The 26,862-nt window shown below is 37.3% G+C and overlaps 1 protein-coding gene across 10 annotated transcripts in view; it reads left to right on the top strand.

Moving 5' to 3' along the window:
• The window catches only part of ADGRL2 (adhesion G protein-coupled receptor L2), a 485,613-nt gene that overhangs the window by 450,292 nt on the left and 8,459 nt on the right, over positions 1-26,862 (top strand). For 9 of the 10 annotated variants that reach the window (XM_019489074.2, XM_019489075.2, XM_059727993.1 and 6 more), the window contains 10 exons: positions 1,880-2,002; positions 2,313-2,518; positions 3,602-3,775; positions 5,536-5,745; positions 6,768-6,988; positions 8,288-8,354; positions 19,538-19,629; positions 21,526-21,694; positions 25,954-26,082; positions 26,524-26,620. In XM_019489074.2, coding sequence (XP_019344619.1) covers positions 1,880-2,002; positions 2,313-2,518; positions 3,602-3,775; positions 5,536-5,745; positions 6,768-6,988; positions 8,288-8,354; positions 19,538-19,629; positions 21,526-21,694; positions 25,954-26,082; positions 26,524-26,620 — 1,488 coding nt within the window. The remainder of the gene's footprint in view (positions 1-1,879; positions 2,003-2,312; positions 2,519-3,601; positions 3,776-5,535; positions 5,746-6,767; positions 6,989-8,287; positions 8,355-19,537; positions 19,630-21,525; positions 21,695-25,953; positions 26,083-26,523; positions 26,621-26,862) is intronic. The other variant, XM_019489072.2, reaches the window with a different exon arrangement.

The raw sequence follows: 26,862 nt of genomic DNA on the forward strand, positions 1-26,862 counted from the left end.
GAGGGTGCACTGAGGAGTCAAGCCTCAGTGAGATATTTTTGAAAGCATATAGATCTGAGTGGTATTTATTGGCCCAAAGGCTTTGGGATGGAATGGCAGATTTGGGAATGAGGACATTACTATAATATTCCAGGACCAGGATTTTGCTGGTATGGCAGATAAGGAAGAAGTGGAGGACTCGAGATTAGCTTTGTCTTTGTTTATATACAAATGTGTAATACTTTAAACTTCCATCTTCTCCTTTCAAAGAGTGTCCTGGTCATATATTATGCAATGTAATATTGGTGCAAACTGTTCACTTCTATTTTCACGTATCCAAATTTATGTTATGGATACCCAAACATTATTAAATTTTATATCATGGTTTTTTCTTCTAACATAAAACTATCACTTTTTTATGGCTGCCATTAACAAATAATTACACTAATTGCCCTTTGGGGAATGTTTGGGGAGATTTGTCCCCTTTTTAGTAAATTTTTCTTGTGAAAAAATTTGGAGAATTTCCACCAAAATTAAACATTAATGAAGATGTTAATTTTACAGTCTGTTACTTAAACTACAAATGAAAAGGTGTTTTACTTTTAGTTTTTCTTCCAAAAGCAGCAAAAATGTACCTCTCCAAATGTGCCTGCATTTCATTCATAAGGGAAGAGCTTCCTATAAAATAGATTGGGCTTTATTGAGAATCTCATCTCATTCACATTTCATTTTGCAAACACTGACATATATGAACAGTTCCATTTAGTTCAGTAAGACTGTATGTGTCAGTGCTCATGAGATGCTGCCTTCAAATCATAATTAATAATATATTATGGATGTCAAGAGTATTGATGTCAATCAGAGCCTAACCGACCAGCCCTTCAAACACAGATTGAAACTAAGTGTTTTGCAGAAAAAAAGTTAAAGTCTTAACTCAAGAAAGGCTTGTAGTAGACCCCCATTCTTTTAATTTCTTTGATCTTTTTTGCTCGTTTAAAAACATTCCTGAAAGTTCCTAAAACTCTCATTCTCTTGACTGAGCTAGAATTTCACATGTTTATTGGTCTCAGTAGTCAAATACATAGTTTCTGTAATAAAGCACCTGCCAGATTTTAACTTCTTTTGTTTGTTTGCCATTGTGAACATTTTTGTTCATTATTAACAATATGGAAGAAAATAAATTAAAACCATTATTAAATAAAATATGTATCTTGGGAATAAATGCCAGGTTTAATACAAATATGAAGTTATTTGCTAAGTAAGTTGTTATGACCTGGGTAATTTTATGGATCAAAGAGATTGCAGTGTTGCTTGGTTATCTTGTAAAACTTACAAGCCACACTATATTAAATTTAGTTAAATAACTGCCATTTGAGTCTTCCCTTTAAAATACATTCAGTAGAAGATGATAATGTCATTCAGTAATCCTTTAGATATAATCAGAAAAACTATATTTGAGGCCCTTGATATAGAAATACTTATTTGTCTAAATATTCATTTTTGGATAGTCTTGATGTTGCAAAATCCACGTTAAAAATTGTGTGAAAAAATAACAATCAATGCAGTAGAGGCACTCGAGGTTCCAAAAATTATGCATTTATTCAATCTAAACTTTTATAGTACTTTTAAGGCATTTCTTTTTGTCCAGCATTTAAACAAAGTTTGAAGTCGTGTTTTCACAATTAAAATGTTGTCACTTTGGTACCTAACACTAGGTTTGATTAAAGTTTAAAGCAACTAAGTCTGGGTAGTTGAAACGTGCCAGCACACATCTGTCTTATAGAGACAAACAAGGACAGCCGAATAAGGACATTTCAGAAAATTATCAACTGACACATTGCAGTCTGACCAAAAAACGTTTTCTACATTTTTATCTTCTCCTCTCCCTTGTTCTCACTAGTTCTGGAAGTTGCTATGCTCAGTACAGAAGGCCAGGTACAGGACTTGAAGTTTCCTCAGGGCAGTAAAGGAGGCAATTCAATCCAGCTCTCCTCAAGCACTATAAAACAGAACAGCAGGAACGGTGAGTCTTGGGAATGTGAACAGTATGACTCCTTTAAACTGTAAACCCATATTTAAAGCTATAATAACTTAAACTTTTCATTTCAGAGCATATTAATCCATCCCTTAGCAAAAGTAAAAATACTGTTCAGTGGTTCTTTCTTTACACAGTGTGCATGAAGCATTTTCATCTGGAATCCGAATCCTGCAAATGCTTTTCTATTTCCTAATGCTTTATTTTTCATTTTGACAGAATATGAAACATGCATTGTATTCTTCAGCTACAATTCCATGACACGATAATGTAGGTTGTTTGGTTTTGTTTTAAATAGGGTTAGCAAAATTGGTTTTCATCATTTACAAAAGCTTGGGACGGTTCCTCAGTACTGAAAATGCTACCATAAAGCTGGGCAGTGACTTTATCGGTCGAAATAGCACCATTGCAGTGAACTCACACGTCATTGCAGCCTCCATCAACAAAGAGTCCAGTCGTGTGTACCTGACTCATCCTGTGCATTTTACCCTGGAACACATTGATGTGAGTTATGCTAATGAATTAATGGGAAGGTCATAAAATCAGCAAGAGAGAAGAAAATGCAAGACGGGGTGCGGGGGAGGTTCTTCTTTCCATTAGAATTTTAAATGTTGGACTAGGTCAGAGACACAAGTTTATTTAAGTCTATGAACATAAAATTAAATGAGCCTGGTTCAGTGATTATTAGAACTTAAGTGTATTCTTAATGAAAGCTAATTCAGTAATCAACATGAAAATGTAAATGACTCTAATTTGTTTCTAAGTGAAAATTAACTCTTACCTTAGCAGCAGGATAGAAAATATCAACTGTTATGACTCTTGCCTGTTTAATGTAGCAAAATTAAATGACACAGAGGGTATTTACTTTAATTCAGGACCATCTTTTGAAAACCTTTCCAAATTATTTAAATAGATTTAATCAGCAGAGTACAAAATGTGGCTTCTCTGGCCTGCCATGCCTTAAAGTTTACAGACCATCTTCCTTGTCTTTTGCTAAGTCAATTTGTTTATTTCCTCATGTAATACCTGCTGACTGAGTTGGGTCCCCCTGTTTTCATGCAGAGAGTTGGTTTCTCAGACCACCAAGACTACCCTGGAGAAACATTTGGATGGGTTTTTGTCTGCCTTTGCTGCTTTCCTTTCAGCTAGACCTTGAGGAGACCACTCTTTCCCAAATATGGTTACATTTAAATTTGGCCAGACCAAAATTGAGACTAGAAAATTGATAATATTTTTCAGTGCTCAACTACAGGTGAAACCCCTTCAGAATAAATTTACAATTCTAATTTTGCAGAAAGAAAAAGTGGCTACAGTGCACCATCAGTGCATAAAATCACAAGATGGAAATTGTAATGGTTTCAAATTGGGTGTACAGTAATTGAGACTACACTTTAGACTGTTTCGGACTATAAAGTCCCTTTTAAACTAGATATCTGCTGTGTACAACATTGTCCACAATTTTGCTGATGAAAAACTTTATAGTCCGAAACATGCTAAGTTTAATCTAAATTACCGTTTACACATATTAAACAATTGTTATTGCCATCTAAAAGAGTAAAATACTAATTTTATCCTTTTATCTCTCAGCCTGACAATTATTTCAATGCAAATTGCTCCTTCTGGAATTATTCGGAGAGGACTATGATGGGATATTGGTCCACTCAGGGCTGCAAACTGGTTGACACAAATAAAACTCATACAACATGTGCTTGTAGCCACCTAACCAACTTTGCAATCCTTATGGCTCATCGGGAAGTTGTTGTAAGTAATGCTGTTTCTAGTCGATAATAGGTAACTGTTGAATTTTTGGAAAAATGTAAACATTTGGATGGATCAGTTGCAGAGTGTTAGAAGCTTCCAAAAGCAGCCTTCTTTATTTGTCATCTTTCTACCTCTTCCTAGAGCTGATCAGGAAAAAAGAAAAGGGGGCGGGGGGGAGTCTCAAAATATTAAAGCTAGGGACTGAAATTACACATAAACCAATGTAAGTGATCGGAAACCAGTTCAAATCTGTAACACAACAGAAGTTCAGTGTACATAAACCACTTTCAAAATGGCTGAAAGTGATTTAAGTTAAACTTGGATGGATGTAGTATCAGATTTAACTGCTTTATTTTAATCAGTTTATTGAACTTCTGTCCCAGATCCCCTTCAGATTCAAGTTAACTCACAGTCCCCAAACTTTGCACCTCCCCCCCAAATACTCCCCTTCAGGGTGGGCGGGCTAGTTTTGGCTTAAGCTGTCTCCTCCAACATTTTCTAACGCCCCCTGGCTTCTGGCCTGGGCCACTGCAGGCATATTGCTGCATTTCTGGAATCAAAAGTGAATGTTTGTTCACCTGCTTATCAGTTCAAGCTACGTAGCTTAGACTAACCTGCAAAGATTAAATCAATTTAGTCTCGGGCTTTTTAACTGTCTGTACTTAGCCTGGAAAGGAGGAGGACCAGATCCTCTTTTACCTATTTAGACATGAAAGTAAACTTAGGCACCTATATGTGATCCTATTAGACCCTGCCCAAGGCCCTGAAAAACAAAAGCAGTGAGCAGTCCTCCTCCTGCTCTACTTTTTGTACCTTAGCCTTTAGGCCAAGATGGCAATGTGTTACAAAGTAGACACATTAACATTTTTTCAGTAACTTGAGCAGAATGGGATAGGATGACCCTTTGACTAAAATTCTTACTAGGAGGAACAGAATCTAACCCAAACTGTTTATAAAATCTTGTTTATTGGCATTTTATGATGAGAGGGTAGGCTTTACGCTTCCTCAGCTCAACTTTCACTCCTTCAAAAAATTGAGACTGTTAGAGACTGTTCCCAGGTACAGCTGGATAGTAATTGTGGAGGAATCTATTCTACCAACTTGTTTAGAGGCCCAACTACCAGCCTCTGTGGCTGTGGCAAGGCACAAAGTGCCTCTTAACTGGGTTCCTAGTGCTGGAAAAATACTCCCCACTCCTGCTGGGCACACAAACAGTTAGGCAGAGCAGGCAGTTTGGAATTGACCCCAAGCAACTCAGAACAGATTTGAGTTTCTGTTAAAAATCTCTAAATCTTGTTCTGACTATTTTGTCCATCAGTAATCCTCCTAAGCTTCCAAGTATTCCCCGTATGCCATTACAGGTCTGCAGGAAAGGACTGAGAAAATCTTTTATTGACTATCATAAATTTAAAAAATCTCCTTTGTGTTTGCATACATACCCAGCAATCCATTCAAAATACAATGTCTCCTTTGTATAGACTGTTCTTCAAGCTTTCAGTGCATAGTAGAGAAAGTAAAAATATTATCTGACCTAGCTCAAATATCCATCTCAGTGTACTCAAACTTACCCTTCTTTACTCCTGCCCTAAGCTTGTTTTCTGATAAGCCTGACATAAGATTGATAAATTACTTAGCACCTATTTTTTCCCTGTCACTTATAAAATAAACTAGCAATTTGCTACCTGCTACCTATGAAAACAGTCTTCTGTTTGCCCTGATAAATGGCTATATTAATTTTCTTCCTTCTTGATTGTTTCTAGTACAAAGATGGAGTACATGAGTTACTTCTCACTGTCATCACCTGGGTGGGAATTGTCATCTCCCTTGTCTGCCTGGCCATCTGCATCTTCACGTTCTGTTTCTTCCGTGGCCTACAAAGTGACCGTAATACTATTCACAAGAACCTTTGTATCAACCTATTCATTGCAGAGTTTATTTTTCTAATAGGCATCGATAAGACAGAATACAAGGTAAGTCTTCTGTCTGCATATTGATCTTGTTCTCTGAAATGACTATTTGAAATGGATGTGATTTTAACATGATACCACTGCCAAGCTTTCAACTTACTGTATTTAACTGACACAGCAAGGCTGAGTTAAAAGCTTTAGGAAAGATTAAGATAGACATGCTCACAAAAAATATTTACATGCATCTGAAATACCATTATGGCCTCTGTTCCCCACTTTACTAAAGTAGTGTTTTTTTCAATTAAGAAGCATGAGTTGTTAATAAAGGTAGCTGATTTAAATGGAACTGCTCAGAGCGGTGTTGAAATTAAATGTCGATGTACCAGAAACACTTGAATTTTTTACTCTGAAGACCTGTATGTGTGTTGCATGCTAGTTTTTGAAGCTTCTGTGAAATTCAGCCCATCACTCAGAGCTCAGTGAATGGCTTGAAATTTAATAATTTGGAAATTCATCCAGTTTTCAGCTAGACAAGAGTGAATCAAATTTGCTACTGATATGACAGCAGAACTTCCTAAAATAGTAGGGGCAGTGATATTTGATATTAAAGCCGATAGAAAATTCTGACGGATGCTTGAGAATTTTAAACAGAAGATATAAATAATACATCTAGAACCAACTGTTCTTTATCTTCATGTTCCAAATCATCTACAATATAAGTCTTGCAGTATGGTGTTAACATCTGAGATTCAAAATTAAGGGTTTTCTTTTTGCACTGGATTGTTCATATCATTAAGGAATGTTAAGAAGGTTTTCCTGCCCATATCTTAACACATACAGTGTGACTGAGGATGCTTTCTTCAGCTCCTGTGGACATAATACTTTACTAACATTTGTGAATATCTGGGGTGTGTTTTCTAGTAGTGAAAACTAGCCTGGACTTCTGAAGGGGATATGTGGTGAATTGTATTTTGGTGTCCTACCTTCTGAATACATTTCTGTGCTGTTTAATTTGCAGTGCATCACATTAGGTAGGAAAGCGAGGATTTGGTATTTTGCATTTTCATATTTCTCTTTCTTTGCAGATTGCATGTCCGATATTTGCAGGCCTCTTACACTTTTTCTTCCTGGCAGCATTTGCCTGGATGTGCCTAGAAGGAGTACAGCTCTATCTTATGTTAGTAGAAGTATTTGAAAGTGAATATTCTAGGAAGAAGTACTATTATGTTGCTGGCTACCTCTTTCCTGCCACAGTAGTTGGTGTCTCAGCAGCTATTGACTATAAGAGCTATGGAACAGAGAAAGCGTAAGTAATTGCAAGTGACCTGAGTGTTTTTCAAGTGAATAATTTTTTAAAGCCTGTTAGCTGTCAGAGGGTCTCTGACAGACTAAAATAGCATCTGAAAGCTTTATTGGTAAGAGAATGGCAATGCCGTGCACAAATTACAATCAAGTCTTTTGTAATTCTCTAGGTTCAGAGAATTTGTACTCTGGAGAGGCAGATTCTAAATTATGGTCTTTCTTTTAACACAAAAGATTGACCTGAAACAAATTGAAAAAGTAAATAACTTTTTGGCCTCAAATGGATATTAAGCAAAATTTCTTCTTAACTTAAAATATCTGACAGGCTTAACCACCCAGTTTTAAGCTAAGGCTTCATTAGATCCCTTTGTTCAGTGGCCCTCTAGCTAACTCTTATTCTGAATTATGACAGTACAGTATTCCAACCCATATGTTTTACTTTGATAATATTTTATCAGGAGGGTAAAGTGGGATTAAAATTAGCCAATGCCTTTTATTTATAAACATACAGATATGTATAGAATGTGATAGAAGGTAGACATAGAATGTTTCTGAGGATTTGAATTGCTGGAGGCATGAATTTGCCTTCCAATGGTGTTTACTTTGTCCTTTGATGAAATTAGTTACAGTATGGGAGGATACTGTTGACAGTAAGAAAGCTGCTCGATTTTGCTGCTGATGATAGACAAATAAAAGGGATTCAACAGGGAGCTGGGGTATATGAAAAACGAATCACTAAGTGAAGTCAACCCTGATAAGTTTATGCATCATTCAGTCTAATATCATATGTGTTTTTTTCCTAGTATTCAACTCCCAATTGGGGCATTTTATTTATATCAGACTGTTTTGTAGCAAAACATGACATCTGAACATTTTCTATCTTGCATTCCTCAGGGATAAGCACTTTGCATACGATATGAAGTTAAAGCAAATTTTGGAGATTACACAGAAAGCCGTGAAAAATAAAGCATTTGTTGATGCTAGGGTTCATCAGACTATAGCAAAAGTTTTGACTAAACCTAAAAGAGAGAAAGAGTTACTTTGTAACCACATTAGTTATTCTTGATGCTATATGGTATATAGAAAGAAAAACTGAGTAGATGGTGAACAGCTATGTTAAACAGTGCACAGCAAAGTGGCCCTAGGTTAGGGGGAAAATGCCCATGATGAGAATGTTGTTGTTCAGTGTGGCCTCATTACTCATTTTGAAAGACCTGTTCAAGGATTGTTTGTTTTTTTTCCAGTTTTCATTTGTACAACTAAAAAGTTAATATAATCATTCACCTCTCTTTTTTCATCACAGTTGCTGGCTCCACATAGATAACTGTTTTATCTGGAGTTTCATTGGGCCAGTTACCTTCATTATTCTGGTAAGAATGCTTTTCCTTATCTGGATTTTTTTGTTCTTTTTTGCCTCTTTTTAAGGTCGTATTATGGGGGCTGACCAACATCAGTCATTACAACCCCTGTTCTCAGAGGTTTGCGTGAAAATTCTAATAACACATTTTTAATGTTAACAGGGGATTTAAAATGTTTAGAAATCTCGAAGTAAAAAGTAGTATTGACCAGTCATTAATGTTCAGAGCCAAGCTTAGTTTTAATACAATAACTTTTTTCCTAATGGTTTTAATACTCAAGGTCATATTGATATGGCAGTCATATGACAAATCAATTCCATACTAAATACAGATTTGCAAGGGAGCCATTATTACTCTTTTGTATTGTCACTGTTGCTCATGTTAAAAAAAATATATAAGTGTTTTCCCAACAGAATGGTATGTCCCAAATAGACATTCTACACAGTTTGAAAAATAATTCAGTCTAATAATTTCTGCATACATGTGCATATGTTTATGTGTATGCATATTTGATTGTGTAATTATAAATATTTATCTGTATGTATGCTCATGCATGTGTGTGTAGAAATAAGGGACCAGCTGTGTCACCACATCTGATCCCCAACAATTCCAGGCAACAGTGCAATAGCCTTTATGTTCACCGTACTCCCTATCCACACACACTCCCATGCACTGCAACTCATTAAATAGCTTTATACACCCTCTAAAAAGCTTAAGACTCTTTGTAGTTTTTAAGGCTTTTGGTCTTTTGTACTATGTGCCACAAGAAGACAGAGAAACAAGGAGCTCAGGGGCACTGCCAGTGCCTTACATTTTTGCAAGGTCAGGGGATTTGTTAAGAGAAAATATATACCCAGATGATGCTATGAAATGGAAGACAAACATGCCTACAGGGGAAGGCAAAAAAACCTATCCTGAATGGTCCCTGCCAAATTGACCTCAGGGAAAATTCCATTGTAATCTAAAACCTAGTGATTAGTTTGAACTTGGGCATATGAGCAAGACCCAGCAGCCAGGTCTCTGTGAGGTGTCTCAATACTGTTAGGAACACAAGTATACCTCATCCAGTCTTCAATTTCTAGGTGGGACCAATCTCTGAAGAAAGTGGACAGAACTTAAAAAATAGTTGTCAAAGTTGGAGGGAAATTTTTTCCAGACCCATACAAGTGATGAGTAGAAAAATGGAAATAATTAATCCAATATAAGATATATGTGGTGGGAAAAGCACCATAAGCATATTGAGAGTTGAAGAGGGAAGGGTGAACAGACCAGAGAACTTTGATCGTGGAATTGTCACAACTGGCCAGCCTGACCTGTCTTAGACGTGCATGGTATAATATTTCCTGTAGTCTAAACTAAAGTGCATCCTTGAAAAGACATATAGCTTGCTTTAAGGTTTCTGTTTTATGGTAAGTCTACAATCCCTATGGCAAATACCACAAGGAAACTGCAACCTCTCTCTGTCACAAGGAAACTTCATCTCACCTTAAGACCATTTTTTTTGGTTTAAGCGCCTGCCACCAGATCCAGCCATGTACTGTCATGATGGTCAAGAACTTGACTTTACCACAAAACTTATCACATACAAGCAATCACATGTGGCAATAACATCTACTTGCAGCTTCTCCTTGGGGACAACCACAGATCAAGCACTTGAAGTCTTACACCACAAAACTTTAATTTCCATCTTCAGGATCATTTCTGTCCTGTCATAAACTCCATTCCATGAACCTAAAAAGCTTAGTTCTGAAATAAATTAGTTTTCTTGACTCTCCTCTCCCCTATCTTCTTTGAAAGGCTGTTCCAGAGCTTCACAGAAGTGAACATGTTTTTATGTAAATAATAATTAGAGTATTTTGTACCCAACAGAAAGTTATGATTCATTCCATTTCTAATTGGTTAGGTACATACTTTATTTGTATGGTTATTTGTATAACCATGATTAAAAATCTAGTGGTTAACTTACACATCCATTGTATATTTCCAGTATCATTCCAGCCTTCATAATAAATATATCTGGAATATGCTAGGTCAGGGATTGGCAGCATACAGCCCATGGACTGCATCTGGTCAGTGGAGCCGCTGGATGCAGCCCATGGAGTCAAAGGACACTGCCTGTGCACATGCTGGGACTGAGCAGGAAGAAGCTGTTCTGGGGACAAGTAACTTCTAGCTGCACTTGTGCCACCACTGCTTTGCCCCACCCACCCACACATGCATGCACGCATGCTTATCAAGGCTGCAGGATAGGCACAGCTTCCAGCCAGTGGGGAGCTATGGTGAGGCCAGGGAGCTTCCAGCTGCTGGTGTGCCACAACTAGGGAGCAGAGGGCTTGGAGAACCATTGGCAGTGCAGGTACAACTCCCAGCTGCCTGGCTATGGCATGGGCACAGGAGAAGCCCACTGCTGCTGACATGCTACTGAAGCCACCTGGCCTGCATCAGCCCAGAGCCAGGTTGTCCCAGCCCATGTCTTGAAAAAGTTCCTGTCTACTGTTCTAGGAGACTATTTTATAACATAATTTGGAAGAACAGAGTTGCTTTGACTAGTATTTTTAGATACCCCTAAGGTAATTAAATACCTAGAACGAAGATTTGTAGAATGCAATAGTTTTGACAAAAATTAGGAGAAGCCCAAACTTTCATATAATATCTGACATGGTTTTCTCAATATCAAGCTTCATATTCTCTCATTTTTTTCAGCCTCCAAGACAGACTGTGAGCCCTAATTTCCAGCTTCCTAATTTTTACTGATTTATACACAAAACATTGCATTATATAGTCACGTTTTTGTAGCTTATACATTTATATTTTCCAGAAAGTGAAAATAAATTGGTTCTTTCTGATTTTATAAATTACAGTGCAAGAGAGAGCAGAATATTTGATATGTGATTACTCTGTTGTCAAGATACTACGCTGAGGTATCGCTAACCATATTCTAGCAGTTCTATTCTAGCAGCTTTGTTTTTCTTAGAAGTTTTCCTTAAATAGCTTACTTTTTTCCCAACTAGTTGGTGGTCTTTACAGTGAACGAGTGGATGTTTCAGTTTATATAGTCTCAAAGATATAAGAGTATCTTATGTGAAACTTCCTTTCTTCAAATGTCACAGTTTATGTATGTGTACCTATACATAATATATATATGTGTGCATATATATATACATAGAATGAGATAGGAGATTATATTCTCCCTGAGATATGGGGAATGTTGTTAAGACCACTAAAGTCTTATTTTAAATTAGCATATTGCCCATCAAGAATGATAGGGGGCTGGCGGGGATGGGCCCATTTCCCTCCCCGCTGTGGCAGGTGCAACCCCATTTTCTCTGCCCCATGTTGCGGCAGCCCCTATCCCATATTCTCCCTCCCCCACCCCCCCCAGCGGGCCCAATCCCAGGAGTGGGGAAGATTGCCCCTCCATTGCCCTCAGCCAGCACCCTGTGCTGCCATCTCCAGGGAGTGGGGAGGGGAGAGGGGGGCACTCGGCTGCTGTGATGGTGGTGCGCTGCTGTGTCCTGTTCAAAATGCTCTTGGTACACTCTGATTGGCTGCTGAGACAACCAAACAGAGTGTGAATAAACTGTTACAGACAGACAGACAGACTTTTTTTTACATATAGAATGGGTTAACCTATTTAACCCATTTAAAATAAAGGAAATACCTTCTATTTTAGAATTTAATGCAAAGCTAAGCCTTCACCTGTATTTAAAAGGATGGCAGATCATATTGTTACAAGAGCTGAAGTTATGTACATGATTGCTCTGATTGTAAAAGGGGAGCTGTTTGAAGTTTTGAGTCATACAGTTCAACTAGTTAGTGCTTTAGGGTCTCCTTTTTTAACTTTATGTATCGTGAGCACTTGCTAGGTCACTTCTTTCTCTCTCTCTTTTAAATAACATTTCACTTGGGAGGCTTTGGGCATTGCTGAGGGCATTTTTGTTTCTTCATAACCAGGTCAGTATGAGAAGAGAGGTGAAGGACATTTAATCATATTGACCATGTACAGACAGAGTCCACTATTATTTACCGGCCATGACATTATTATCCTCCAGCAAATCATTTAGGCTGAGAAGTGAAAGGCCTTTGGGAGCAGTATTCCCAACTTCAAAAATATGAAACAGCAGGTAGCAATCACAGCGCAGTTCCTGGGAGTAATTCTTTTCTAGCAATTGCTTTGCCCTCTAATCGTCCCAACTGAGAGAGGGGGTGAGTAAGGGAGGGAGAGAGAGAAAGAAGGGAAAGTGTGAGCAGTGTAATGGCTGAAAAATAATCTGTGTGCAACAAAGAAAAAAAGCCATATTTGTAGAACTGTGTATCCATTACAAAAGGCATGCAAGAGTTTCGCATTTTTAGTCTCTTGAACATCTGTAACTAGTTCAAATTTTTTTAAGATGTTTATTTTAGTTGTGCTAATAATGAAATAATATGTATTCTTGACAATACTGTTCTCTGATTTATAATTTCCCTGAGGTTAAATCCAGATGCATTAAAGTCTGTACCCAGTTTAATGCAATATGGGGTACAGAAAGCAGCTATGAAGGAAGATTGTCTTCTGAGGAAGACACAAAACTTTCAGCTTCACTATATCCATAGACTGTCATGCCTATGGGCACCAGGGTTATTATATCTATGAGAAAAGAGCATGTAAGTAATGAGCGGTGGGAAACCATTAGTATGCCTGAAATGGTTTAATGAAAGCTTGGATCATGACACGTCAGGAGCTGTTCTTATCATTTGGACAGCTCCATCTGCATCTTTAATAATTAATTCAGTTCAGTAAGAGTTCAGCTTGCACACACATTTAGAAGCCTTCTTCAGAGAACACCTCTCTGGCTGCCAGTCCCAGAGAGAAATAGGCTTCTGCATGGCTAAGAGCAAAGATCTGGAGATACAAGAGCAGTTTTAGAGCTGCATTTGCCAGGTAACAAAAGCTCCAGGGAGTTCAAAAAGGGTCAGAACATGTGCAGTTCAGCTAGGTTACTTCAGAGTGGTGTTTCTGTTCTTCTGTCTTATCATATCCATGTCAGCACTGCAGGCTGTGTGGAATGAATTTTAAGCTGTTAAGCTCAGGCGGACGTGATTCAGTTGAGCAGGTTGATGGCTATAAAACAAACACTATACTCCCATAATCTGTGGTCAGAAAAGCCTGAATATTTTGACTTTGTAACTTCACGTTCATCCATACCATTAAAATAGGTGAAATTGCTTAGACTTTAGCTCAGCCAGGATGGATGGTGCTAATAAATTAGCCTAGCAAAGGTTATTTAAACACAAGTTCTGAAGATGTTATATTTAATTAGCATAGGAAAAATGTATCCTCATTTTACTTATGGCAGCCAGTGCGTGTTATTTCACTAATGTATTGTCTGAGTTTATAGGTAGAAATCTGTACATATACAGGCATATGCCTGTTCAACATACATAGAAATGAATATAAATATTTCATATCTATATCTATTATGTTTATATATAGATACCTCATATGAAGTGCAAATAATAGGCTGCACTATATTGGTTATATAATTTACCTTCCCTCACCCATTTATCCATCTTCCCCTGGATTCATTCCAACTTCTGAGGTATCGTTATAGCTTAAAACCACTATTTCCTTTTGATTAACCTTATGGAAACATACTTTACCCCAGATAATATAGGTCTGAGGGGCAGGGCAGGCACTATTCAGTTTTGGTCTCTTTTCACTAGTGCCTCTTGATTCTGCAGGGCTAGAAACAGAATTCATATGAATTTGGTAAAAAATTCCCAGTCAGCATTGAACTTCCCTATTGCCCTGGAAAGTTCCCAGATGTTAGTACTTAAAACAGTAACATTTGTATTTTAAAAGGCATTGTTGTGTGGGTTATATATATATATATATATATATATATATATATATATATGCTCATGTTGTCTAGTATCCTGTCTCTCACAATGACTAATTTAAAATACTTCAGTGGAAGGTGAAGGAGGTCTCATAGTGGACAATTATATCAGTAAAGTTTCTCGCTAAGTTTTGATGGGTCATTATTTGAAGTAGTTACAAACTATAAACCTATTTAATGTAACTGTAAATTTTCTGATTTTTCCATATAAAGTCAACGTTTTCAAACCTTGGTGCCTAGGTACCTACATCCATTTTTAAATCCTAACTAGAAATGCTAAGCCCCCTTACATGTCATTAACTTTAATTAGAGCTGAGTTTATGCAACATTGAGTTTTCTGATCATATACGTGTGTGTATGTGTGTATGTGTGTATGTTTGTGTGCACGTGCGTGGAATAAGAGATGAGGTAGACATGCGAATTTTAGCTTAGCATTAGAGTTTGTGGCCAAATCCGGGTTAGGGTTTGGCTGCTGATTTAAGGAATGCAAAATGTCATGAGATTTTGACCAAAATGTTTGGAGCCTTTGTGAATTCGACTGTTCAGTTAGAAAAAGATAAATGTACAGTTTTCTACTGGGGTCTTTACAGGAAATAGCAGCTCTCATGGATAGTAATGAGGATCAAATCACTAAAATCTAACAGTATTCCTTGAGCCTCACTATCAACCAAATGCTTTGCACATTGGAGCTCATTGAAAGATATTTTTTTTAAATCTATTGAGCAGATGCATACTACTTAATAACTTTACTGGTTTTGACCATATTTATAACTTTATTGGCATTTATTGAAGGAAGACAAAAACTAAAAGGTAAAACTACAAAAGTCTAGCTTGCTATATTTTCTTTGGGGGTGGTGGGGGAAGAGGTGGTTCATTTTATGTCTTGAATTGATTTCTAGCTCTTAAAGAATAAACAGATGGTTCTGGTCTTCCTGAGGAAGAAGGAAAGTTTTGTGATGCAAAAAAGGAAGATGTAGCATCAGCTCCACTGGCTGAACTGGCTTGCTGCTAGAGGGAGGCCCAAAAGTACATATACAAGATCTGTCTTGCTATTTGATGGACATCTGTAGATTTTACGCTTTGGAACACTGTGAAAATTGTTAAATTTTATATTAGGTGTTATCTTTAATTGAGAAAATTCAGTATTTAAGTTGCCTCTGCTTCAGTGAATTTCTATAAATGTTAAGTGCAGTTGTTACAAATTAGTGGAAAAGAAGCAAAATGTCTAGTTCTTTCATGCATATATATTTTTCCCAATAAAGATATCCTACAGTAGGAGGAGGGGAGTTATTTTGCAGTAACTTCTGCTCTTACTACTGTCTGTTTTATGTAATAAAATGGCAGAATCCCCCTTTTTTAACTTATGCATACATCCAAAGCTGCTAAACTTTAAAACAACATTTTTTCATGACTAGAGATGAGTAAGGTAAAAGCAAATAAATGCATCTTCCCAAAAGTCATCTGTGCCACTAACAGTTTTTTGAACTGGACAAATAATTTTCTAATAGTTTTAAAATACATATATAGTGTCAAAATCTTTGAATACCTTGTAATATTTTTTAGATGGCAAACCAGTGTTCTTTGGTTGCTGATACCATTTTTAGTGATGAGAATGAGTAGTATGTGCTCTGTTGTCATAGTTACTTTGTCTTGAAGTACAGTATTTTTTCTTTTAAAGGTTCTTTTCTACCTTGATAAATCACTCACTCATTCTCATATTAGGGAACTTTTAAATTCTGTTGTATATATTTTAATGAATATTGAAAAAATTGTTTGTTCCCAATCCCACAAATAAGAGTCCTGTATTTACGCTAAGCTCTATTCACTTGCTTGGCATGGTCTCAGAGGCCTGTTTCCTTGGATATCATTGCAGGGTTAGAACCTCACTATAAATACAGGCTTGTTTTCCAAATTTTAGATGCCAAACCAGCAACTGTATGTCTTGTACACACAGAATCAGAGGGCAAAATCCTGTCATTCCATGAGGCAGGTATTTTGGAGGTAAACCAATCCTCCTGTACGCATCTGGTCCAAGAAGCATCTTACTAGCATAATGCAAGATACTTCAGGGTAGGTTGCTGGGGCAAACTGTGTTCCAGCTGTGCATTATAATGCTCTAGTGCACTCCCCCTTAGCAGGAGCTGCAGCTGACAAGCTAGAGGGGCATGGGTATTCCTCTTAGTTGACAAACTATGTACCGTATTTACCCGAATCCAAGGCAACTTTGAATTTAAGATGACCCCCAATAATTAAATTCTAGACATGGAAAATTAAGAATTTGTTTTAATTTTCCATGTCTAGAATTTAGTTAATGTAGGTCAAATTTGCCTTCTCTCCCTCCCTCCCCCCCCCCGGGAAAGCAGTGGCTGGGAGACAGATAGCCTGCCCCATGCCACTTCTCCCCACTCCTCCTACCCATTCCCCAGTAGCCCTCAATCTACTTATGTGTTGGAGCAGCTCCTCCTTTGCCCCCTGTGGGAGCCTGAGCCTATGGCTCAATATGGTCAAAAGCAAATACTGTTCCTGGTATACAAGAGCCATAGGATGCTGTTGTTTGGAAGGCTTACATAGGGTTTAAAATGGCTCAGAAGTGGAGACAGCTGTGGGAGCCTCCCTGCCCAGTATCTTCCCCTGCTCTTGCCTCTTGTCCCTTTCTGGTCCCTCCCGCCGCCACCCGGCTTACCTTTGCAGCTTCTTTGGTTCTGTCTTTGCTGGGGGCACAGAGTACCTGGCCCAGCCAAGCACTAGCAGTGGCTCTGGCTCCAGCCTCTAGCCTTCCCCACACTTCCCCTGCTCTGTGCTTCCCTTATGCCACGCCCTATTCTCTCACTCCCTCTGCTTGATGCATCCCTTCCCACACACCCTCTGCACTACATGCCCTCTTCCCCATGCTCCCACTACATTACGCCCTCTGTTTCCTGACACGCCACACATCCTTCCTGTGCCGCATGAGCAATATTGGCCCCATCCAGGGCCACAGCAGCTGTATGAGGGGGAAAACTTCATCTTAGAGTTGAGTAAATATGATATCTTTGTGCAGCATAGCCCAGCACAGGGTTAGTGCTTTTATAAACTCTATAATATTATTATAACAGCTACCAAAATATTCCAGAAATGTGTACACAAAGCATGAGAGTCTGGGAGATGCAGATCAAGATAGAATTCCTGGTTTGTTTCTTATGCAAAGGATGGAAAGAAGTTATCATTCCCAGAACCACACAAAAGAATGACACATTTGTCCCATAACAGGAGGGCCAAAATATTTACATTTGCTCAAATGCATTATTTCTTAAACAGCCTGGTGGTGGGTAAAGAAGTATGTAAGTCAATCATCCAAGTCACAAGCCAATCGTAATTCATTACATTTAAAAACAAAGAAAATCATGCTTCCCTCTTTCATGCTTACCTTTACCTTTTGGAGTCAAGAGTTCTTTGTGAACATTTGAAAGGTGCATACAAATTAATAAATTATATAGGTTCATCAGTCTTGTCTGTCTGTCTGCGCACGCTCTCTCTCTCTCTCTCCTAGTCAGTAAGGAGATGTTGAGACAATGTTTGGCTTTGAGTAAGGCATGGTCAGCCTGAAAAAGTTGACAAACTTTAAACTAATGTTGGAATTTTTATTTTGTAATAATTCACACTACCGTCTTATCTTTACTGGAGTATTAGCAATGATGGTGATTCTTACCCTCTTTTCTAATAATGTAGTTTTGTTTTTTCCTTAATCACTCCCATTGGTAGCAACTGTTTTCCTAATATACAGCCTAAACGTTTTCTCTTATGGCATCAAGACTTCTCACTTGCCATTTTTACAAACTGATAATTTCATCTCTTTCTTTTAGACTGTATCTTGGAGTTGTATATTGTCTTCCAAAATCTTTCCTTACCTGTTAACATCTTCATCTACCACAGAGTTCTGGGGGATGTATCTCATGTGGGTGCAGGTCCTCTATTAGTATGGAGAACAGTAGTATAGATTCAGTTCCCATAGCCACTTGTAATTTAAACACGTTTGGACAAGAGGCAGAATATGACAACAGCCTTGCAGCAGAACTGCCCCAGTGTTCACCACAGTAGGAAATATCCCCACGGAGCTCTGGTGTGTAAACCCTCTTATATCTACACCTCACCTCCACTTGTCTCCATCTGTTTTGTTCTCTGGTCCTTTTATACACCATAGTTCCCATGATACTTTCTCATAGTGTTTAAAAGTTGTCCAACTGGCAGGAGCAGATGCTGTATTATCTACATAATGGGTATATCCTGAGTCCTGACACTACAAGCTTCCCTTAAACTTCCTCTGCAGTGAATTTATCCCAACTTTGAAGTAATACCTCTCCTGGTTACAAAACAAATCTGTTTAGTATCTTTGCCTGTCTTGTAAGAATGCCAACCATACTATCAGTTACAAATGTGATATTTATCAAATGCACTAAGGGCTGGTCTGAAACCAACAACTCTTTTCACATGGGCTTTAATAGAAAACACAAAGTGCTTGAGTCCAGATCCTCCAAAGTATTCAGGCTCCTAACTCGCATTGAACTTGAGTTGGAGGAAATGGGAGTTAAGTGCCTTAATACTTTGAAGACCTGGTCCTTTGTGTCTAAGTATGAAAACCATGAATCTTACCACTCCTTAGCTTCCACCCTGCAATACACATGAATAGATATTTAAGACAGCACAAATAACTTGAAGTTTGCTAAACAAAAAAGCAGATGGAGACACTAGGATATGCCACACAATAGAGTGTATCAGGCTGTTTCTGTTACTAGTATTGTTTCAGCTGCATTAACACAAGTTGTAAAAAATTGTTTCCCAGACAAGTGAAGGGCTTGTGAGGGCAGAAATAAACAACAGCAAGTGAAAAGGGGAAGAGAGAATGATATGGAGGGGGAGAGCAGGAAGAAAAGCGGTAGTAGGAAAGTCTGACAATGGGGAGCAAAGCAGCTGGAGCAGGTTGATGAGCTAGGAGAGTGGGTCAGGTGGTATTAATGAGTTAGTCTGATAGTAAATAGCAAAGCACACACTCTAAATTGAAAACGGTTAAGTTTCAGGAGTTGAGTTAAATATTGCAAATTCAGGCTGTATGCATTAATGACTTCTGGTTAAGTTAGACCTTGAGTTAAATGAAGTCTTGAAAATGTTGCTCCTTCGCTGTATTTCGTTGGAGGTGAAAGAGTCCGAATACCATTGCTAACCCCCAGTATATACTTGAAAATAAACCATGATTTTTTTGTTGTTGTTTAGTCTGTAACATCCTCATTACTCAACCTGTTACTTGAAGTAGTTTAATTTCATTCTTATCTGTTTTGACAGCTGAATCTTATCTTCTTGGTGATCACATTGTGCAAAATGGTGAAGCACTCAAACACTTTGAAACCAGACTCTAGCAGGTTGGAAAACATTAAGTAAGTGCTTTGTGTTCAAGTATGAGAACTATGATTATTTTCTGATTGCTGAACTGATTGAAAGCTACTCTCCATTAGGAACACATGCCATTGTCTCCCAGCAACTGCAGATGTCAATTAGAAGCAAACAGTACCAATCCTGCCTTCGTCACATTGTTGCCATAATGTCCCAGAATTGGTCAAAAATAGATATTTTCAGCTTGGATCTGTTGCCAAGACATTGTTTCATGGAAATGCCATAGCAATGTGGTAATTTCATTTGCATTTGCAATGCAGTTCAAAATGATGTTCCTGTTTGCATGGTTGATATGATTATATTAAGTTTGTTTTGTTAAATGACTTTTTGATTTAGGGATTCTGAGCAGTTTCCACTTGTAATCCTGTTCTCTCAAGAGAATTGACTCTATTACTATTGTTAACTTGAAGATTATCTGTTGTTTTCATGCTAATTTAACAAATGTTTATTTTATCTTGGTGCTGTACTGCAGTATCCCTTTTGAAGAGTAATGCAAATGTGACATAATTAACAAGAATGTGACACCTGTTGCTTCTGTATATACTCTTTCAGTGCATTCTGTATAGTGCTATATCTAACTGAAGGCTTTTGCTATCAACTCTTTGAAGGGATGGTGCAGCTTAGAACATCAAGAGTTGGTTGTGAAAGGGTCTTACAGGCTTGCTTTGAATGTTGAAAATGGCAAAGGCAGATTTATAGTAAGGTTAACATTGCAAACTAGATGCTATAGATAGGCCAGTATCAGCTTCATTGCATGTTGCATGATAAGAGAGAGAGAGAGCTAATCTTTAGCATCTCTCTCTTTTCTTCCTTTTCCTCTTTCTGTCTTCTCATCCACACCAGTAATTACCGGGTTTGTGATGGCTACTATAATACGGACTTACCTGGGTAAGATAGAACCCTATCTTAACAAATTTTTAGCATGATTTTTTTTTTTAACTTTACAAACTCGGTCAATATTGTGGATTGCCCTTAATTTTAATTAAGTCGTTTTGGAAATATCTATTTTGCTAAAGTATTTTTAACTATTATATGCCTTTATAATTTTTAATTGCTTGCCTCTGCATTTTGAATTTCCTAATTTTGACTAATTTTTATATAAAATACAAAAATGCTTTCTTATTAATTTCTGTTTCAATTCTGTCTAATAATTTTTGTTTCTCTTTTCTGCTTATAATGCTTTCTAGCTATGAAGATAATAAGCCATTTATCAAGTAAGATCATTAGTTAGATGTGGAATGCACTGACTAAAACCCCCTTCCCCTTCATTCTGTGATGTTCTCTACAATTCCTTTTTCCTTAAACTATTCATGATGGAATCTCTTTTAAAGACTTTATTTTGTAGAGATATATCCATATTTTTGTCACATTTCAGCAGGCTTCTTCATGTGGAAGTTGGATCATCTAGCTTCAGCTTAGCTGAGTTTATCACAGTGTTAAAGCTTTAGGTTCAAGGCTTTTAATCTGCCGTTTAACCTTTGTGTATTTGTGTTACATTATTTGGTGTCACACAGAAGCACCACTAAAAATATAGGACTCAGCAGTTAAGCTAGAATTATCAATCTCCTTTGTAAAAATATAGATAAAGCAATGGAGTAGCAGGGGCTTGAGCTACACCTTTGCATTTCAAAATAGTTTTGACATCTTGTGCAGTTCTTGAGTAAGAAAAAGGTCATATCTACTGTTGCCGTTTTCCCTGGAGACTAAAAGTACCAAATGGAATTGTTCTTTCTTTAATAGATGAAAGGTTAAAGCCAAGGAATTTTTGCATTTGAATGTGAACCTAGTAAAAGTCAACTGCAGCAACTGAAATGTTAATATTGGAGTTGACGATATACATTTTTATCAGCACTGTTACTAAAATTAATTTTCTTTTACAGGTCCTGGGTCCTGGGTGCATTTGCTCTCCTATGTCTTCTTGGCCTAACATGGTCATTTGGCCTGCTGTTTATCAATGAGGGGACTGTTGTGATGACATATCTCTTCACAGTATTTAATGCTTTCCAGGGAATGTTTATTTTCATCTTTCATTGTGCCCTTCAAAAGAAAGTAAGTGACTGAAAACACATGCACATGTTTTGTGCCTCTTCTAAAAGTAGTAAATATGTTTCTGAAAAGAAATATCAGATGGGAAAAAGTGGCAGAGAGTACAATTTCAAAAGTAGTAGCATTTTGTAGTGTTTAGAAGAGGAGACAGAGAGGCAGAAGTAATGGTTTCTTTTTGCAACCAGTGACTTGCTGTGTGCCCTTAGGCTAGTCATTTAGCTACTCTGTGTTTCAGGCAATTTTAAAATGGGTATATTTATAACAAAGGGATGTGGCAGGGCTTAATTAATATTTCTTATGGCACATTCAGAGCCTTTCTTGAAAAATTATTATAGATGTCCAAGAGTAGAAAAATAGCATAAATTTTACATGTACAAACTTTTCATGGCTTTTGTTCTTTGGATTTGGCGGGGGGGGGGGAGGGATGTTGTTTGTTTGGCTTTTTTTAAAACCTTCTGAAGGTTAGGATTAATTTTTCACAAAACAATTATGGCATCAATAGTGACAAGCATCCAAGGATTTACAATAGCACTCTCAACTTCGATAGGGATCATTTTTAGGGTTGAAAAACTAACTCTCTTCTCTGTCTCCCCACACCCTGTGCTCACTCTTGCACATTCTCCTCTCTTTCTCTCTCTCCCTTCGCCCGCCCCCTCCCCCAGAAAATAAGGTCATTAATAGATAGTATCTAAAGGGGGGCAGCTTTTCCAAAATTAATACTATATTGTTGCTTCTTAAAAATAATTAGTTCCCAAAGACTGAGATTGGTTTACTCAAACATTTAATTTAACCCACTGACCCCAAAGTACATTCAGAACCTTGACCTACAGGTTGAAAGGCTGAACATGCTCCTGCCGATTGCCCGGGCCAACCATTTTTATAATTGTTACTAACGTACATGTGCATCAAAAGTTGGTGCTTTAGGGAAGGGGTGCCCAACCTCTGTCCCGCAGACCAGATCTGGCCCACAAGGCCATGTTATCTGGCACATGGATCTTCCCTACAGGTCTGAAAATTTGGCAGTGAGGGAGAGGTGGTAGCATTAATTGCAGCTCTCCAATACCAAATATCCAGACCTAGTTGGAGCCCCCTGGGTCAGATGATGTAGCCCTGAATGCTGGATCATGGCTGTGGTGTGGTGGTGCGGGGCTAGTGCATGGCCAGTTCTAATATGCAGAATCAGTCTTGCGTGTGACTGAATCTGGTGTGATGCAGCACATGGCAGGATCCAGCACGTGGCACCATGTTGGTTCCAGCATGCAGGGTTGAGCTGGCAAGCATCTGGATCCAGCACATGAGATCAGGCTGCACATGGTGTTGGGCTGGCAAACATGGCCAGGCCAACACACTGGACTGTACCCCTGGACCAACCCCATGCACCAGATCTAGCCCATGAACTGGTCCTGCACCACTCATTTGGCCTACAGGGCCAAAAAGGTTGAACATCACTGCTTTAGGGAATTAAAAATGGCATCAGCACCAAAAAGCCGACAGCGTACATCAGAGTATCGTAGCGTATTAAGATAACAAATATGGAGTAAGAAAGGAGAGGGAGATGGAGTAAAGCAGATGATTTTTCTTGGCTTTTCTAAATTTTCTAATTTTGAAATATTTTAGATAATATGCAATAAATACCTAGCCAAAAGATAGCGTAGCCAATTAACATCGTAGAATGTGTAGTCATTAGATCCCATGTATACCTTCCTCACAGGAAACTTAAATAGCTAAAATTTATTAAATGGTTTGAGATATTTGGATGAATATTCTGAATTTGATTTATACAACTTTTTTTTTTGTTTGTTTGGTTTTTTTTTACAAATTGTTACAGTATGTTTTGGGAAAGGACCTAGAGTGAGAGAAAATATTGCTAAGTTGGGTATATTCAGAAGAAGGAAAACCCTAGTCAGAAATGAGGTTGGATACAGGAAAAGGAAGACAAAATCAAAGTGTAGGAAAGATGCAAATGTTTTTCTAGATTAGGGTATTTTAAGATGTCAGCCTTTTTACCATTTAAAACCAGGGACTGCTTCTTTATTTTTTATTTCCTATTACAATTGTGCATTGTTTTAATATTAAGTAGAGTCAGCAAAAAAAAATATTAAAGTACCAGTCAGGTGTGAAAAACCTTAACTTTCAGCAAGCAGATTTATACCTGAAAGAATGCTAAAGCTGCCATTTAAGGTTTCAGAGTTTCAGTGCCTTTCACTAGCTATCATCCAGTCTCTGTCTGCATAGCTAATGCAGTCTTTTTATTCTGTTATTACTAGTTGGTCACTAAATTGAACAGAGAAATAGAATTGTGAAAGTGAAAACTATTATGTTTCCAGTCCTGACAAGATGATAGTGCTGTTACTTCCATCAGTTTCAAACAAGCTATAATTTAGAAATAATGACAGTTGAATGTGCAGTACTGACAGATAATGTACATTCACAGCAATATAGGTATTAGGCAAAACTGGCCCTGGAGGGTGGTATTTGGGTAAAAATATAGTTTTGATTGCTATTGTTCCTTTTATATAGTGTTTCAGAGCATTTAATATCCATTAATGTACAAAAATACATTTTCCTTGGGTATTACACCATTTAATGGTATATAACTTTACATTTTTAAGAACTTAACCATTATGTGTTACCACAGATGTGTTTTTATTTTTGTATATGCATTGTCTGTAGTTACAGGTGGGTTCATTTAAAATATAAGCCATATACCTTTCTTTTACAAAATATGTAAGTTGTCATCTCTATATAAAATTCCAGAATAGACTAAAAATTGTATTTTAAGTTGCATCCTACTCATGCTTTTATAGAAAATAGGTAGAAATATGTATTTTATGAATAAATGAGTTGGGGCTTTAAAAACAAACTATGTGCTACACAAAAAATAACCCCTTCTCCTCTCACATGTACATTATTGGGTCCTTTATATTCTGTGTGAATGTTTAGCTTTTCACACACATTATTCCTCTCGCATACATTCATAATGTAGATAAAATCCTCAGAAAAAATATCAGAAAATGCTTATTTGATCTGAGGAAACCCAGGTTCCATTTTCAACAGGAACTTAGAAGACTTAAGTCTTAATGATTTTGAAAACAAACTTAGGAAGCGTGTTCAAATAGACTTTGGAAATGGGAGTTGAACACTTCGGAAAATTTTACCCACCACATCTTTTACTGGTTCATACATTGCTGCTATATTGTGTATGCTATAGGACTAACTGATTACCTTCCTTGGAAATAGAAAGCAGCTGTTTTTTGGACACATTAAAGGGAATGAGATGTTCCCTAATGACTTTTATATTAAAAAAACACATCTAGTTATAAAGCTAAAATAGTTGTTTATTTGGAAAATGAAAGTAACTGAAACCTTCCATTAGTTTTAATTAATTTTTATTTTAAAACAAGTGAAGCTGCAGGGTTCAAACATCCGAGTTCTGCCAACCTTCTTAGCAACAAATTTTAAATGTTATGTTCCAACTTAAGTTCTCATAAATTAACTCATGGCCCAGATTTCAAAATTCACATCTTGTCACTGAAACATAACAGTAGGAGATCTACTGATGTAGTTGGTCCCTCTTCATAGATTTGATCCATTTTATTTGTCAGGATCATACATCACTGAAGGAGGTGTGGGTATCTTAATTATCAGCAGCTTGCATTGGATATGGTAAGATTTGTATAAAAGTGTGTTAGTTTCAGTTTAGGACCCATTGGTTTTCAGGAAGGTGGTAAATTATATGGTTAGCATTCATGCATGTGAATGCCACTCACATCACCATGTCCATTATTCAAGGATAGGAAGACAGGCCTCTGCACCAAAAACAAATGCAAGAAAACCTAGAGGAAGTGAGGGATTTGGGGGAGGGAATTCTTGCATCCTAATATTTTACTTATTCCTGTGTGAAAACAGGCATAGTATTACAAAGGGTTTACATACAGAACTATGTAAAGATGTGCAGCAGCTTGATTTTCATCTGTTTCTTTTATTGTGACTCTATAAAATAATTTATTTAAAATTTATTAAGAGGTGGTGAATGGCAAATAAGCTTCATTTAATAATAGTGCACACCTGAAAAATGTCTGCCATTTTTTTTTTAGATAGTGGTCAGGATTTCAGTACACATGAACTGGAAACTGTTTCTTTGCTTGAGAAATATTTGAAATGCAAGATTACTTCCTTTTCCCAATGGAAATATTATCAGCTATACGTATATAGATATACCTATATATCTATATTTTAAATTCCCAAATGTGTGTCTACAGGTACGTAAGGAATATGGCAAGTGCTTTCGGCATTCCTACTGCTGTGGTGGACTGCCAACTGAGAGCCCCCACAGTTCAGTGAAGGCATCAACAACAAGAACTAGTGCTCGCTATTCCTCTGGCACTCAGGTAACAAATACTTGACAGCATCTTTTAATTAACCTTATTTATAAAAAGCCTTCTGAGATGTGTTCCATTCATATGCACTAATTGTCTTCTCATAACTATCTAAATGGCAAGTACAGGCTTTTATATGGTAGGATTGATTTCTTTCTTTTTAAACTTTTCCTCAAGGTTTGTTTTCAGTTTGTTCCTATGCAAACTTCATCTTTTTTTGTTATCAGGGAGCTGGTTTGTGGCAAGGTACCATTGTGTTTTATCTAACTGGATTTTACTAGATTAGACTTTTTATAAAAAAAAAAGGAGCCATAGATTCACTTTGAACCAAAGACATTATTTAGTGGAAAGTCAGAAACTATGTGAATACGTCACATGATGGCACTGAACGAGAAAAAAAGGCTTTTTGCAACTTAAAACACCATGTTTATTTTTCCCTGCTTGCATTAACAGAGTCGTATAAGAAGGATGTGGAACGACACTGTGAGAAAACAATCGGAATCTTCCTTTATCTCAGGTGACATCAACAGCACTTCAACACTTAATCAAGGTCAGTCACTGGGAACATTTCAATTTTAGAAGACTTAGATTTATAGCATTTGACAGATAAGAGTTGGGAAAAAAAATGTGTTAGGAAAAAAACCTGGAACAAATGTTCTCTAAAAGTATAGTTTTAAAGTCTTCCACAAGCACATTTTAAAAACTTGTTCATTCAACCTGCCCGCTTGCTATAGAAGTTGACTTTCTCCATTCATGGGAAGTGTATTTAAATAAGTTTCATCAATAATTTAG

The sequence above is a fragment of the Alligator mississippiensis genome, chromosome 5, assembly GCF_030867095.1.
Source record: "Alligator mississippiensis isolate rAllMis1 chromosome 5, rAllMis1, whole genome shotgun sequence".
Taxonomy (NCBI): Eukaryota; Metazoa; Chordata; order Crocodylia; family Alligatoridae; genus Alligator; species Alligator mississippiensis.